The sequence below is a fragment of the Elephas maximus genome, chromosome 11 (genome assembly GCF_024166365.1).
Source record: "Elephas maximus indicus isolate mEleMax1 chromosome 11, mEleMax1 primary haplotype, whole genome shotgun sequence".
Taxonomy (NCBI): Eukaryota; Metazoa; Chordata; class Mammalia; order Proboscidea; family Elephantidae; genus Elephas; species Elephas maximus.
Genome location: NC_064829.1, coordinates 23349911 through 23363568, shown reverse-complemented (window position 1 = coordinate 23363568; position 13658 = coordinate 23349911). Strand labels below are relative to the sequence as shown.

The following is a 13658-nucleotide window of genomic DNA, read 5'->3' as shown; positions in this document are numbered from 1 at the left end:
GGTTCCCTTCCAAGTAGCAGCTGGTGGATTTGAACTGCCGACATTTTTTGTTAGCAGCCATAGCTCTTAAGTAATGTGCCACCAGTGCTCCTCTGTCTAAACAGTAGTGGAATTATAGTCAAGCTTTGATGAGAACTTGTGTCAGCAAAGAACCTGAAATTTCTTAGGCTCTTAGGGATAGATTCTGGTACTTGAGTGGTGTTAAAAAGGTCAGCGTGTTTAAGAGACGGGGCAGCTTCCTCTGAGTTGGACTGACAAGATAGCATCCTGTGTAGGAATATGTGAATATATATATAAGATCGCTTCTGTATGGGAACGTGTATTTTACTTCTAATAGATCTTGTGGTCTAGGGCTCAAAAGAATGTGCAGTTATAGGCTTCCAGGCAAGCAGGTGCCTTAGACAGTCAGGTGTAGGGCCCAGAAATGAAAGATGGTTTTAGCTGGCTCTGCTCAAGCAAGCATCTTTTAACCTGAAGACCTATGGCAAAGAAATCTCTGATCTCTAGGTTCTGTGGATGCTGCAAGTGGGGCTGCTCTCTGGTTGGTGTTTTGGGAGCGGATGAATCCACAGTGAGTTTGGACAAGAACGTGGCGGCTATTGAATTAATGCAGGTTTGACTGGTGAAGTCTGTCAGTCATTTTGAACATCACAAAGGGTGAGCACTTCCAAGACCTGGCCCCTGACACAGTCTTTACAACTGGCTGGGTTTTACACCAGGGGCATGCTAGTATGTTACATGCCAAGTCCTTGGACATCTGTGTGTAATCACAATGGCAGGGGAGCCCCACTGACTTGCCCATTCATCGTTATACTCTTCATGCATTTTGTGCTCAGAAAACAAAGTTGTTCTATATTTTATGCCAGGTATAAGGAAAGGTGAAGAATTTAAAGTAAAAATAAGGACACACTAAAATTTTTTTTTTCCTCTCAAGATTTTTTTCGTAGGTGGTTGAGTGGCTATACAGTAAGGAAAGAAGGAGGAAATGACGGTGGCCTGAGCATTTGAGTGAATCTGAAGCTATTTTTGAATTCCATCATGCACACTGATTCACTTACTGCCCAGAAAAATCAAAAGATAAATAAAAATTAGGTGTACATTTAGGGAAGTGCATCTCAAGATAGATCGGTATTCCTACCAGTAAAAGCAAAATTGTTTAATGTTGCTAGAGCTACTGTAGTGAAATATACAGCTGATTTTTCATCTGGTAATATGATTTGAAATTATGCCAATTAAAAAAGAGAGAATTAAGGAAGTGCAAATGCAGCCTGCTATAGGATTTCATCTGAATATTAAGTATGACAAGTGATTCGGTGATAGACTCCATTTTCTCATGCAGGATACTCTGTCATTTCCAGGAGGAAATTTACTGAATTAAATTAGAGCTAATTTCTGGCCATAAGTAAGATGCTTCTCTTCTGTCGATGGCATGAAAGGCCCTGAGCTTCAGGATCCGTTTAAAAATTCTGAATTGTGTAAAGAATAAACACCCACATCAGATGAGCGTTCCCCATTTTGGAAGGCCTGTGCTAAATGCTTTTTATTAGGATCGTCTGACTCTGCTTGTTTGTTAATAGGCTTTGCTTGGAGTCCTTTAATGTAGATATAAATCCATATCAGATATTCCAAGGGCTAAGGAGTAATGAAGGATGATGAAGTTTGAAAAGTAATTCTGAGTTAAGAGAACTGTATACCAAAAACCAAACCTGATGCCATCGAGTTGGTTCCAACATAGTGACCCTATAAGACAGATTAGAACTGCCCCATAGGGTTTCGAAGGAGAGACTGGTGGATGTGAACTGCTGACCTTTTGGCTAGCAGCCAAGTTCTTAACCACAGCACCACGAGGGCTCCTGTATACCTGTTTGTTTTAATGATGGTAGACTAGCAGGAAACTATCCAGGTCTTTTTCTGTACTCCCTGTAAAAAGAGAATATTAAATGTATTTATTGATAGTGAAATACATATGTCCCCAAGAAAGACTGCTGTTACAGCTTTTAATAAAAAGAATTTGTAAAACTAACCTGTATACTATGGGCTGTGGCAGCAAATTTGGTATCAAGATAATTCGTTTTTTGTTGCCGTACAGTGAATGAAATTAAGACTCTTGCCCAGTGTAAAAACCCCACTATTCCTGACATTTGCTTTCTTCATTTACTGTTTCTTTCAACACACATCTGACTTAATAAGTGCTAGGCCCTATGCTAACAGCAGGGTTACCAGGAGAAAGCGGCTTCTGCTCCCGACCTGTCTTGAGGAGAAGGATGGCAAGCAGGAGTTCACCTTGGTGCCTTTTGCCCACGGTGTGCTACAGTTAGCAGAGTTAGGTGGGATGCGGAGAAGAGGGGACTCATAGAAGCCTTCCTGATCTTCCTCATGAGGAGGTCCTGCTTCCTTCTCATGCAAAGAAACTAATGGGTAATTTTAAAAAGATAATAAGGCAAGGGGGATTAAATGTCCTTGTCCTCTGCAAGTCAAAGGCGTATTTCCTAAACTTATTCTCGATTTCTCAAAGAAGAAAGTGAATGAAAAAGGAGTTACCCACACTGTGCCTTTTCTCCCCTACATTTGTGCGTGTGGTGGAGGCAGACACATTTTGGGTGGCGGGGTTGTGAAGGATCAATAATTCCAGCACTTGTCAGCACCGGGTTATAGCTCTTCAAATTGCTTTTTCAAATTAAAGCCCTTAATAAATGGTACACGGCTTCTGGTCTTTGGACTAAAATGTGCTGAGTTCTCCTCAGATTTTATGATGCTGTAATATCCTGCTATTAATTATTTCCACCCCTCTAGAGTAATTTGACTCGATGGCAGTGGGTTTTAGAGTAATTTGATATTTCAGAGAGTGATACATTTCCAGTATAAAACATTGTGTTTTAAACCAATTATATTCTATTTGTAAGCTTACTTTTCCTCAAAATGGACCAAAATAATTACTCTTCATTCTAGAAATGTTCATCTTGTGCCTTGTACTGGCAACCTTTATGAAGTAAATGCCCGCAATACAGATGACTCAGAGTCTCCTGTTGGGGTTTTCTCATCCCCCTCTCCCTTTTGGTGGTACTGAATTGACTCAGGGACAGCAGGGGACGGTCCTGCCTATGAGTGTGGCAGGGAGCCTGAACTTAGCCTCCTGTGTGTGAGCAGCCCACCACCCTTTACCTTTCTTGTGCTTGCTCCTAATAATCAGTGAGATGAGGGTGGGAGACATTACCTCACAAAAACTCCTGCTTTCTGTGATTTTTTTTTTTTTACCTACTAAAGGCCACCATCAATGTTAATTTTACCCTGATTTCACTGGAATAAAAATTTAGGAGGGATAGACTGTACCTGATCTGTCTCCTGAGCTGTCTCTGACTGTTGTGATGACCTCTGGCCATCATACATCCCTAAGAAATGACCTAAAAATGAAATGTTCAAGTTGTAATAATAGTATGATTCCACTTTTATTTTTTAAAAAAACTATACCCACATATGAAATGTATCTGTATTCATGTATGTGAACGATATTGTTAACTGTGGTAACCACTGAGCAATGTGCTTGTGTGTGGAGAAGGAAGTTGGAGGAATGTGTTCATACTTTTTTTTTTTTTTTAACCCTTTCGTGAACTAATTATTTTCTGCCTTGAATTTTTGTTGATTTGTGTTTTCATAAATGGAAGCATGCTGAATCATCAAGTGAGTCTGAATTTTTGATGGGTAGTATAGATTTTTTTTTTTTCTTGCCTCCTCCCACAAGGCTAACCTAAGTGTATAGTGGTGCATGTAAAGTACCACTAATTATGCCCCAGAGTCCCCACCGGGGTCTGTCGGTACATACGTGTACGAGTAAAAGTTTTCACAATTTCCTACCAAAAATTCAGACACCTCATACAACACCCTGTAAAAACAGTAATTTGTGGCACAGACCCGTTTCTTTGGTTTCAGTCCGTCATAAAGGCCCCTGCTTTGCGGTAGCCTGCACTGTCAGTGGTACAGCAGCTTCGCAGTAAACCTTCAGAGGCTGAAAAAATACTTGGTCTCTAGGTTAAAGTACTTTAGCCTTTCGTAAGCAGTAAAAGGTTAAAAAATTATATTTAATTTTTTTATAATTTGTAAATTTTACTCTGATAAAAATGGTATGTAAAAAAAGATTAAGGCTCTTTTTAAAGAAACAGACCCCAAAACACTGATTTGAAACAACTGAGCCCTCTTACTGGTGGCCATGTTAGTCAGTGCTGCCTTTGGCCAGGGGTGGGAGAGAGGGAGAAAGAGGGGATTTTGTTTAGGGAGTATTGAGTTACGTTAATGACGATGGGGTAATTTAGAAAAGGGTATTGAGAATTACACAATCATCGAGAATGGTTACACAACTTGAAGAATATAATCAATGTCACTGAATTATACACGTAGAAATTGTCAAATTGACTTACCTTTTGTTGTTTATGTTTTCACCACAATTCTTAAAATTAAAATAAAAAGCAAAGAGTGCTGCCTTAAGCCAGGCTGTCCGAGTTCAACTGGGCAAGACAACCTTTCTATGCCTCAGTTTCCTCATGAGTAGAAGGAGAATAATAATAGCAATAACCTCAGGATATCATACTGAGGATCAAAAGAATGTGAAGTGGCTAGAGCAGTGCCTGACACTCAGTAACTGATACCTGTGGTTATTATATTTATGATATTAACACACATTTTACTGAGCCAGTCTTCGCTGTGTGCCGTATTTACATGGTAAGTCTAAGATACGTGGGAAGCAGATTTTATTCAAAATGTCAAATCTCCATGGAGATGAATATCTTCATCAAAAAATTAATGGTCATTTTCTTAAATGGCTGTAGCGTTTTCATACTTACATTGAGGTTGAGGTAATCAGTAGATAGGTTCTGTGAGGGAAGCTTAGCCATTGCCTCCAGCCATACATGGAAGAAAGTAAGATGCTGATCTGTGGTTTCTTGCTGCTATTTTACAGGATTCAGAAGGAGTAGAAATTATGTTAGGAGTTTGTGCGAGTGGTCTGTTGATATATCGTGACCGACTTCGAATAAACAGATTTGCCTGGCCCAAGGTTCTAAAAATTTCCTACAAACGGAACAATTTTTACATTAAGATCAGGCCAGGAGAGGTAAGTAGACCTGAGTTCGCATGTAAGTAGGGAGGAAAGGTGCCTGGCACCAAACAGAAATGTAAATTACTTGCCTGTAAATTTTGAGTTTTGTGGGACATGGTGAATTATTTCTAAATGCCTGAGAGAATTTATTATAGGTTCGCCCAATAAGCAGTAGTAAATAAAACTTTCTTTCTTTTTTATTATCTTGTTCCAATTTTTCTCATTGCATCCATTAATTGAAAGGTGGTTTTTTTTTTTTACATATTCTAATATGAATCCAAGATTCATGAATAATTGCTTGCATATTTCAGGCTGTGGTGTAAAAGAAACTCTTAGTTGATAAACCTCTTCGTGAATATAGAGTTCTTCCTATCTCTCCTGTGATGAGAACAAATCTGGTGGTACCCTGAACTGAGCAGGTTAGAAATGATGTGCATCAAGATATGAGAATGCCGAGTGTAAATTTCAGTTCTGTTAATCTTCCTTAGCCCAATGTAGCCATGTATCCATGTATCCCAGCCTTTTGTTTTTTAAATCAGAGAAGCTAATGGAAGAGTCAGAATTGTTAACCAATGCTTATTCTTTGGTCAACAGCAACCAAGATCAACTTAACATTTATATCCTCCTTAGTGATTTGTACATAAAAAACCAAACTAGTTGCCATCGAGTCGATTCTAACACATAGGGACCCTAAAGGACAGAATAGAACTGCCCCACAGGGTTTCGAAGGAACACCTGGTGGATTCGAACTGCTACCCTTTTGGCTAGCAGCTGTATCTCTTAACCACTGCACCACCAGGATTTCTAGTTTGTATGTAAAACCAAAAACCAAACCCAGTGCCGTCGAGTCGATTCCGACTCATAGTGACCCTATAGGACAGAGTAGAACTGCCCCATAGAGTTTCCAAGGAGCGCCTGGCGGATTCAAACTGCCGACCCTTTGGTTGGCAGCCATAGCACTTAACTACTATGCCACCAGGGTTTCCAGTTTGTACGTAAGAGGTAATAAATATTGGCTATTATCAGCATGGTAGATAGTATCTCCAATTTTTCATTTGTGTGGTTAATGTAATGGAAGCAGTCAGAGCTCTAAGAACCTGGCTCATTTGTGTCTCTAAACATTTTCCAGTATGGTATAGCTTTATCTCCTGTCTTTAGAATCTACATCTCCACTAGAGTTTCTTTGTGCAAAACGCGATAAAAATAAAAATCAGGATCTAAAGGCAAGCAACCATCTTTCATGTGGATACAAAATCATACTTAATATTTGAAGATTGAAAATAATCTGTAAGCTCTTCATGTAAATACCTGAAACTAGTGTTATTAAAATACTTAAAAATTGCATGTCATACTTAATGACCAGTATCTCTTCATTTGAATTCATTGAACATTTACTGAGTGAGCACTTGTTTCATGCCAGGTAGTAGGTTAGACATTGGAGACAGAATGATAAATCTGACCTTGTTCCTGTCCTCAAGGGACTGTCTGTTGAGCAGAGAAACAGACTTGCACACTGTGAATGATAATGCTGCCATACAGATGTGCCCATGTTCCACAGGCACACAGTGAGTACAGCCTTAGGTGAATCCAGCAGGGAAAGCTGGAGAAACGTCAGTGGACAACAGTGAGCTACGGAAGGTTTTGCATTCGGAAGTAACATAACAGGATGATAGCTATGATAAGACCTAAACTGGAGCCTTGGCTGTGGGAAAGGAATGCAGGGAACAAATTTGAAAGAGAGGTTTCAAAGGTAGAACGAGGTCTTGGAAACAGAATGAGAGAAGGGATAGAAGAAGGGAAGAGTCCAGGATAATCAGAGGCTTTTGGTTTGGATGAGTAGGGTGGATGGAGACAAGACGGGAAAAAAGAGAAAGAATTTCAGAAAAAGGATTGAAATTTCCCTGGGGCAGATTTTCAGAGAGTAATTCTTAGGTATTAAAAAATACAGAACTTAAACAGAGTCATCAACTGTATATATTTTGTTCAAGGTCATGGATATGGAATAAATTACCCAAAGAGCAAGTCATGTTGGAGAAGAGAGGGCCTGAAATAAAACTCTAGGCACCACCACTCTTTGAGGGAGGGGCAGGCAGAAGACATATGAAGCAGAAGAATATTAAGAAAAATGGCAAGAGAAATAAAAGGAGGGACACAGACCATGCATGAGGAGACAAGTTTCAGGGGAAGTCGTCAACCAGGACGGCCATATGGAACAGAGAAGACGCATGGGAAAAGAACGGAGAAAAGCACATTGGGCTGAGGAGACAAGTTTCAGGGGAAGTAGGCAACCAGGACGGCCATATGGAACAGAGAAGACACATGGGAAAAGAACGGAGAAAAGCACATTGGGCTGAGGAGACAAGTTTCAGGGGAAGTAGTCAACCAGGACGGCCATATGGAACAGAGAAGACACATGGGAAAAGAACGGAGAAAAGCACATTGGGCTGAGGAGACAAGTTTCAGGGGAAGTAGTCAACCAGGACGGCCATATGGAACAGCGAAGGCACATGGGAAAAGAACAGAGAAAAGCACATTAGATCTACGTATGACTTTTAAGACCCGAGTTCAGGAAGGGGTTGCAGTGAGGTAAGCAGTGAAGGAGTAGAGTCAGCAGCTAGTGGCTTCTGTTGAATGAAGTTTAGCAGTGAAGAGATGAGGTTTGGGGTCCAGCAGCAGCAACCTCAAAGAAAGCCCCCCCCTCCATGATCATGTTTATAGGCTGAGCAGAGTGAGTGAGAAGAAGTTTTTGGTGGTACAAAGGCTCAGAAGAGGTTGAAAGAAATATATACAAAGCACAGGGAGACAGATAAACATTCAAAGAGCATAAGGGCATGTGTCTTCCTTGTGGTGAGGAGGGTGGAGATAAGATCATCTTGCTTCTTAGGGCAGAGAGTGAGTTTTACTCTTCTTTATAATCCTTGGCTTTAGCCTAGTATTTGATACATAGTCGATACAGAATTAATCAATGGATGATAGTTCAGTCAAGCTCTGTAGTACCTCTGGGTGTCTATTGGCTTGGTCAGTTGAAGAGTGGCTACACTACACATGAGCATCCTGAGTAAGTGACATTGGGAAAGGCCACTGCAGTTGGAGCAACCTGTAATACCTTGCCCAATCTCCCCAACCGTCCTGAACAAGCAGGAAATAGAGGTCAAGCATGATGATCTCTCATGTGGCCTGCACAGGACTGTTCACCTTGGTTCTTTGCTCCATAAACTACTTTTGCTCTTGATTGCATCAGTCTGGTGGTTCTGTGTTCTTTTGAAGAGCCCTTATTGTTTAAGATGATTGCCCTCTGGTGGCCTGATGTAGACTGTCTTCAGAAAATAACAAGTTATTGTGTGTCTGCAATAATATTAAAATACATTAGGAGATCAGATGAGACGCTTTACCTTGGAAATTCAAATGGCTGCTAAGAGCATCATCTGAAGTATACATGCTGAAGAATATGAAAATGTTCTCCTAAATTCTGATCTTGTGTATAATATATAGAAATAGTAGCATTTAACATGATAATCCATATTGGAGCACTCAAATAAAATCACCAATATCTGATAACCACATCATCAAGTACCTAGGAAATATACTTTTTTCCTGATCATCTACTAGGAGAAAATGTCATTCCCAAGAATACAATAAGCTATCTTTTCATATTTTGTTACTGTACATTCTAATTGAAGTTATGGTGTCATTATTAAGAAACCATGAAAATAAAAGTTCCAAATGAGGTCAGAACAAATTTCAATCTGGAGAGAAGTCCAGTGAACAACCAAATACCCTCCTTTTTTGCATGTTAGTTTTCATAAAATCTGTATCGTGCATAAGTGTTTGCTGCATTCATAATAGGATTATCTATAATGTAAGCATTTCAAGGAGTTACGTGATAAGGAGATTTTTTTTATTATTTAAAGCATGAATTCTGTGTATAGCAGTTGATTTAGTGAGTTGAATAAAACTTTGTGTGTGTGGTATTGATTTTGCAAATTATTTACAAAGCTTCCATGTTATTCGTAATTCCAAACTTGACCCTAGTATGTTTTTACATTTAGTTTGAACAATTTGAAAGCACGATTGGGTTTAAGCTGCCAAACCACCGAGCTGCCAAGCGTTTATGGAAAGTATGTGTTGAACATCATACGTTTTTCAGGTAGGTGGAGAATCCTGTAGTGTTTTTTCTAATGAAGAATTGCAATGATTGGAATTACTTATACTGAAAAAGACTGGCGGGGAGAAGAATGTAAAAGTATGTCCTTTCTGTTCCTTCAAGTTTACTGTCACTGGATTTCTTGACAAGAATCCTAAAAGGACTTTTGACTAAATGTGAAGAATTCTCCTTAATTTGTCCTGTATTTATCTGCCTCGTCCCCTCACTGCTTTTATTATCTCTAGAATCGACTCATTATTTGTATAGAGTGTCCACTTCATGTATACAATATGTACCTTACTACTTTCAGTAATTTCTCAATACCGTAGACTCCTTTATTCACATATAGACCATAAAATTTTTACCGAAAAATCAAGTACCCTGTTCTTGTCTAACATCGCCTCTTGGGCTCTTTAGCTTAATAGAACCACAGACCCCCCAGTTGTGCAGAACGTTAGAGTTCATCCGCAAGCCCCGTTTTGCTTTTATCCCCTCTACTACATCCCTAGCTGATACATACTGTGTGAATTGATGTTTTTGTATAATATCAAATTAGTCTGTAAATTGTGTGGTAAACCACTAGGTCACAAAGCACTTTACCTCACATTAAACAAAAGAAGAAGTGGTGCCATTGAGTCTGTTCTGACCCGTGGTGACCCCATGTGTTACAGAGTAGGACTGAGCTCCATAGGGTTGTCTTGGCTGTAAGCTTTATGGAAGTGTATTGCCAGGCCTTCTTCCTGTGGAGGCGCTGGATGGGTTCGAACCTCCAACCTTTCAGTTAGCAGTTTGCAGCACCCAGGGACTCTTCCCATAACAGAGTAAAAAAATAAGGTAGCATCTAATATTTGACTTAATAGTCTTTCTTGTTTTTTTTTTCCCCAATGTCTTTAGACTGTTGTTACCAGAAGCACCTCCAAAGAAATTCCTTACCTTGGGTTCCAAGTTCCGTTATAGTGGCAGAACACAAGCCCAAACAAGAAGAGCCAGTGCGTTGATAGATCGTCCAGCCCCTTACTTCGAGCGCTCATCCAGCAAACGTTACACCATGTCTCGCAGCTTAGATGGAGGTGAGCTTCACTTACTGGCCCTTGATAATCACTAGTGGCTATCCAAACGGGAATATGCAGCCGTTACCAGCTTTCATTAACTGTATGAAATCCTTATGAGCTTCCTATAAACATAGATCCTTTTGGATATTGTGAATTGAAACGTAGTTGTTGGTTTATGGCTGAAAGGCAAATTTTTAAACCAAAAAAAAAAAAAAAAAGGTGGGGGGGCCTTTGTCAGTCTAATTTCTGTTATTGGGAAATTGATACAAAAGTACATAAAAGAATGGCATTTAGGGACTGAAGAGCACAGCTTTCATAGTCCGGCACCCTGAATTTGGATAAAGATGCACTCCTTCCAAAGGCAGTAGTCACATACTCTACGTTTATGTGATTTAGTTCTCTTGCCAGCAAATCCTAAATGATCAGCACATTTGTTTCAGACTCAGAAAAATAGCTGTAAGTTAAATATATGTTTCTAAAAATATTTTTATGAATAAGATGTGGCCTTTATCAGCCAGTTAAATAATAACTAGGAGGAAGGATGATTCTCAAATAGCAGCACAGGGCTCTAAGTTAAATTCTTCTAGTACTAAACACTGGGATGGGGAATAGGAGGAAGGATGATTCTCAAATAGCAGCACAGGGCTCTAAGTTAAATTCTTCTAGTACTAAACACTGGGATGGGGAATAAGTATTCTCTCCTGTTAAGTCAAATGAGTAAGTAGTGATATCTACAGGGAGATAATTGTTTAAATAACCTTCCTAGGGAATAACATAAAAGTGCGTTTTTAGTGACCTTTTCTATTTTATCGTGGTTTTGTCTTGCTGTCCATGGTTGTATGCGGATGTGATTTCTGGTAGCTAGAGCAATACTGAATTTATGGACTGAATCGTGGCAGGCCTCTCTCTATGTGCCGCTGTGTCCTAATTCAGACTACCTGGAGATTAGTCGTTTACAGAAGAACTATTCTGTGCAGATATAAAAAGTTAGAACTATCTAGCCTGAGTGTACAATTTCAATAGTAATCAAAAATATAAATAAAAATAAATAAAAGTTATAAGTGCCTAGGATTATCCTCCTACAGTTCTCCCTTCCCCCTTCACAATGATTCAGGCAGTGTACCCCCTGAATCCCCTGATTAAAAAGACTGTGTTTCTAATGGAATACTTTATAAAGTTCATAGAAGTCAAAATTGGATCATGAGAGCTATATTATGGCTGTTACCATCAGTTACTGTCAGGTTGACTGACTCATGGCACCTTCTAGTGTGTCAGAGTAGAAGAGCACTTCATGGGGTTTTCAGTGGTTAATTTTTCAGAAGTAGATTTCCAGACTTTTTTCATGAGGTGCCTCTGGGTGGACTTGAACGTTTCAGCCTTCATTAGTGACACAGAACAAACCCTCACCTCACCACCACAACCCTCACCTAGCATAGATAAATCTAGATTCAAGTCCAGGCTCACCTGCCATCACCCTCTGTCTGCACTGTTGTTGTTGTCAGGTGTCATCGAGTCGGTTCCGACTCATAGTGACCCTGTGTACACAGAACGAAACCCGCCTGGTCCTGCGCCATTCTCAGAACCGTTGCTGTGTTTGAGTTCCCTGTGGCAGCCACTGTGTCAGTCCATCTCATTGAGGCACTTCGTCTTTTTTACTGACCCTCTACTTTACCAAGCATGACTGGTCCCTCCTGATAACATGTCCAAAGTACAGGAGGCAAAGTCTCACCATCCTCTCTTCTAAGGAGCATTCTGCCTGTACTTCTTACAAGACAGATTTGTTCGTTCTTCTGGCAGTCCATGGTATATTCAGCATTCTTTGCCAACAGCATAAGTCAAATGTATCAGTTCTTCTTCTGTTGTCCTTATTCACTGTCCAGCTTTCGCGTACATATGAGGCAATTGAAAATACCATGCTTGGGTCAGGTGCACATTAGGCCTCAAAGTGACACCTTTACTTTTTAACACTGTTAAGAGGTCTTTTGCAGTAGACTTGCCCAATGCAGTCATCATTTGATTTCTTGACTGCTGCTTCCATGGGTGTTGATTGTGGATTCAAGTAAAATAAGATCTTTGACAACTTCAGTCTTTTCTCCATTTATCACGGTGTTGTTTATTTGTTGGCAGTTGGTTTAAACTCACCAAGCCTCAGTTTTCGTCATCATTTGTAAAATGGGGGTAAAATCAAAACCAAACTAAACTGGTTGCCGTCGTCGATTCTGACTCATAGCAACACTGTTAGGACAGAGTAGAACTGCCCCATAGGGTTTCCAAGGAGCGGCTGGTGCATTCAAACTGCTGACCTTTTAGTTAGCAGCGATATCTCTTAACCAGTACTCCACCGGAGCTTCTAACATGGGGGTAAGGCCACCAATATATGTGAAAGCACATTCGTCACTTATTTAACAATAATTATATTGATAATTATTCTCATAGGTTTTTTTGGACAGATCCAGGAAGTTCATTACTGTTGCATATATCTTCTAAGCGTTTCCTATGTTCAGAATACCTAACTTAGAGCCAAACTTTTGGAATAAAGTGTTTATTAGGATGGTTTGTAGTTGAATTAAGATATTGAAATATCTATATTGACACTCTAGCTTTTCTTTCTGCTTTGTCCCATTTACTTTTCTTTCTCTTTTAGAGAGTCTAAGTTAACTTTTTTGCCTATATTCTATAAGTAAATGTTCAAGGAACTTTAGTAGAATCACACCTTTCTATTTCTGAATACCCTCTACTTTGTTCAGTGATGTTGTGTACCCAAGGGAACACATTTGCTGTGAATGTTGTTTTCCTTATGACCTTTTGTGTGTTAATGACTGCTGAGAAGACAGAAGACAATTGTGAAATAAGTGTACTAATTTCATGCTGTCTCTTCTTCCCTGCCCAAAAGTGATGTTAGTATGTTTGTCTCTCACTCTTTGGGGTTCTACCACTTCTTGTATATTGTTGTACTGCTGCTCAGCTGGGTGCCGTGGCTGCTTTGTGGAATAGAAAATGCTTTTTGCAAGGTTGCATCTTACTTAAAAGCATAACTGCTCCATTAGGCAACTGTCTCATAAGCTTTTTCATCAGTATAAGGAGACTTAAAATATAGAATTATTCTATATGAACAGGCATGTGCTTAGTGAAATGGTATAGCTATTAAAAAAGGTTTCAGAATCCTGTCTTAGTATAAATATTTTAACGTTTCTAAAATAATGCAGATTATATTTTGCCTGTAATTAGCTACTGTGTGTTTGGAAAGCAGTTTTTATACAGTTTAATAAATTTTATGATCTCTACAACCTAAAATCAAAAAAAATTAAATAAAGCCTAAAATCATGAGTACCACATTTTTAAAATTGATGGGAATCTGTTTCACTAAGACATT

The 13658-nt window shown here is 39.4% G+C and overlaps 1 protein-coding gene across 9 annotated transcripts in view; it reads left to right on the top strand.

The window, feature by feature from the left end:
- EPB41L3 (erythrocyte membrane protein band 4.1 like 3) overlaps positions 1-13658 on the top strand; it is a 305002-nt gene that overhangs the window by 261696 nt on the left and 29648 nt on the right. For all 9 annotated transcript variants that reach the window (XM_049901814.1, XM_049901811.1, XM_049901815.1 and 6 more), the window contains exons 9-11: positions 4952-5104; positions 9139-9236; positions 10128-10303. In XM_049901814.1, the coding sequence (XP_049757771.1) occupies positions 4952-5104; positions 9139-9236; positions 10128-10303 (427 nt within the window). The remainder of the gene's footprint in view (positions 1-4951; positions 5105-9138; positions 9237-10127; positions 10304-13658) is intronic.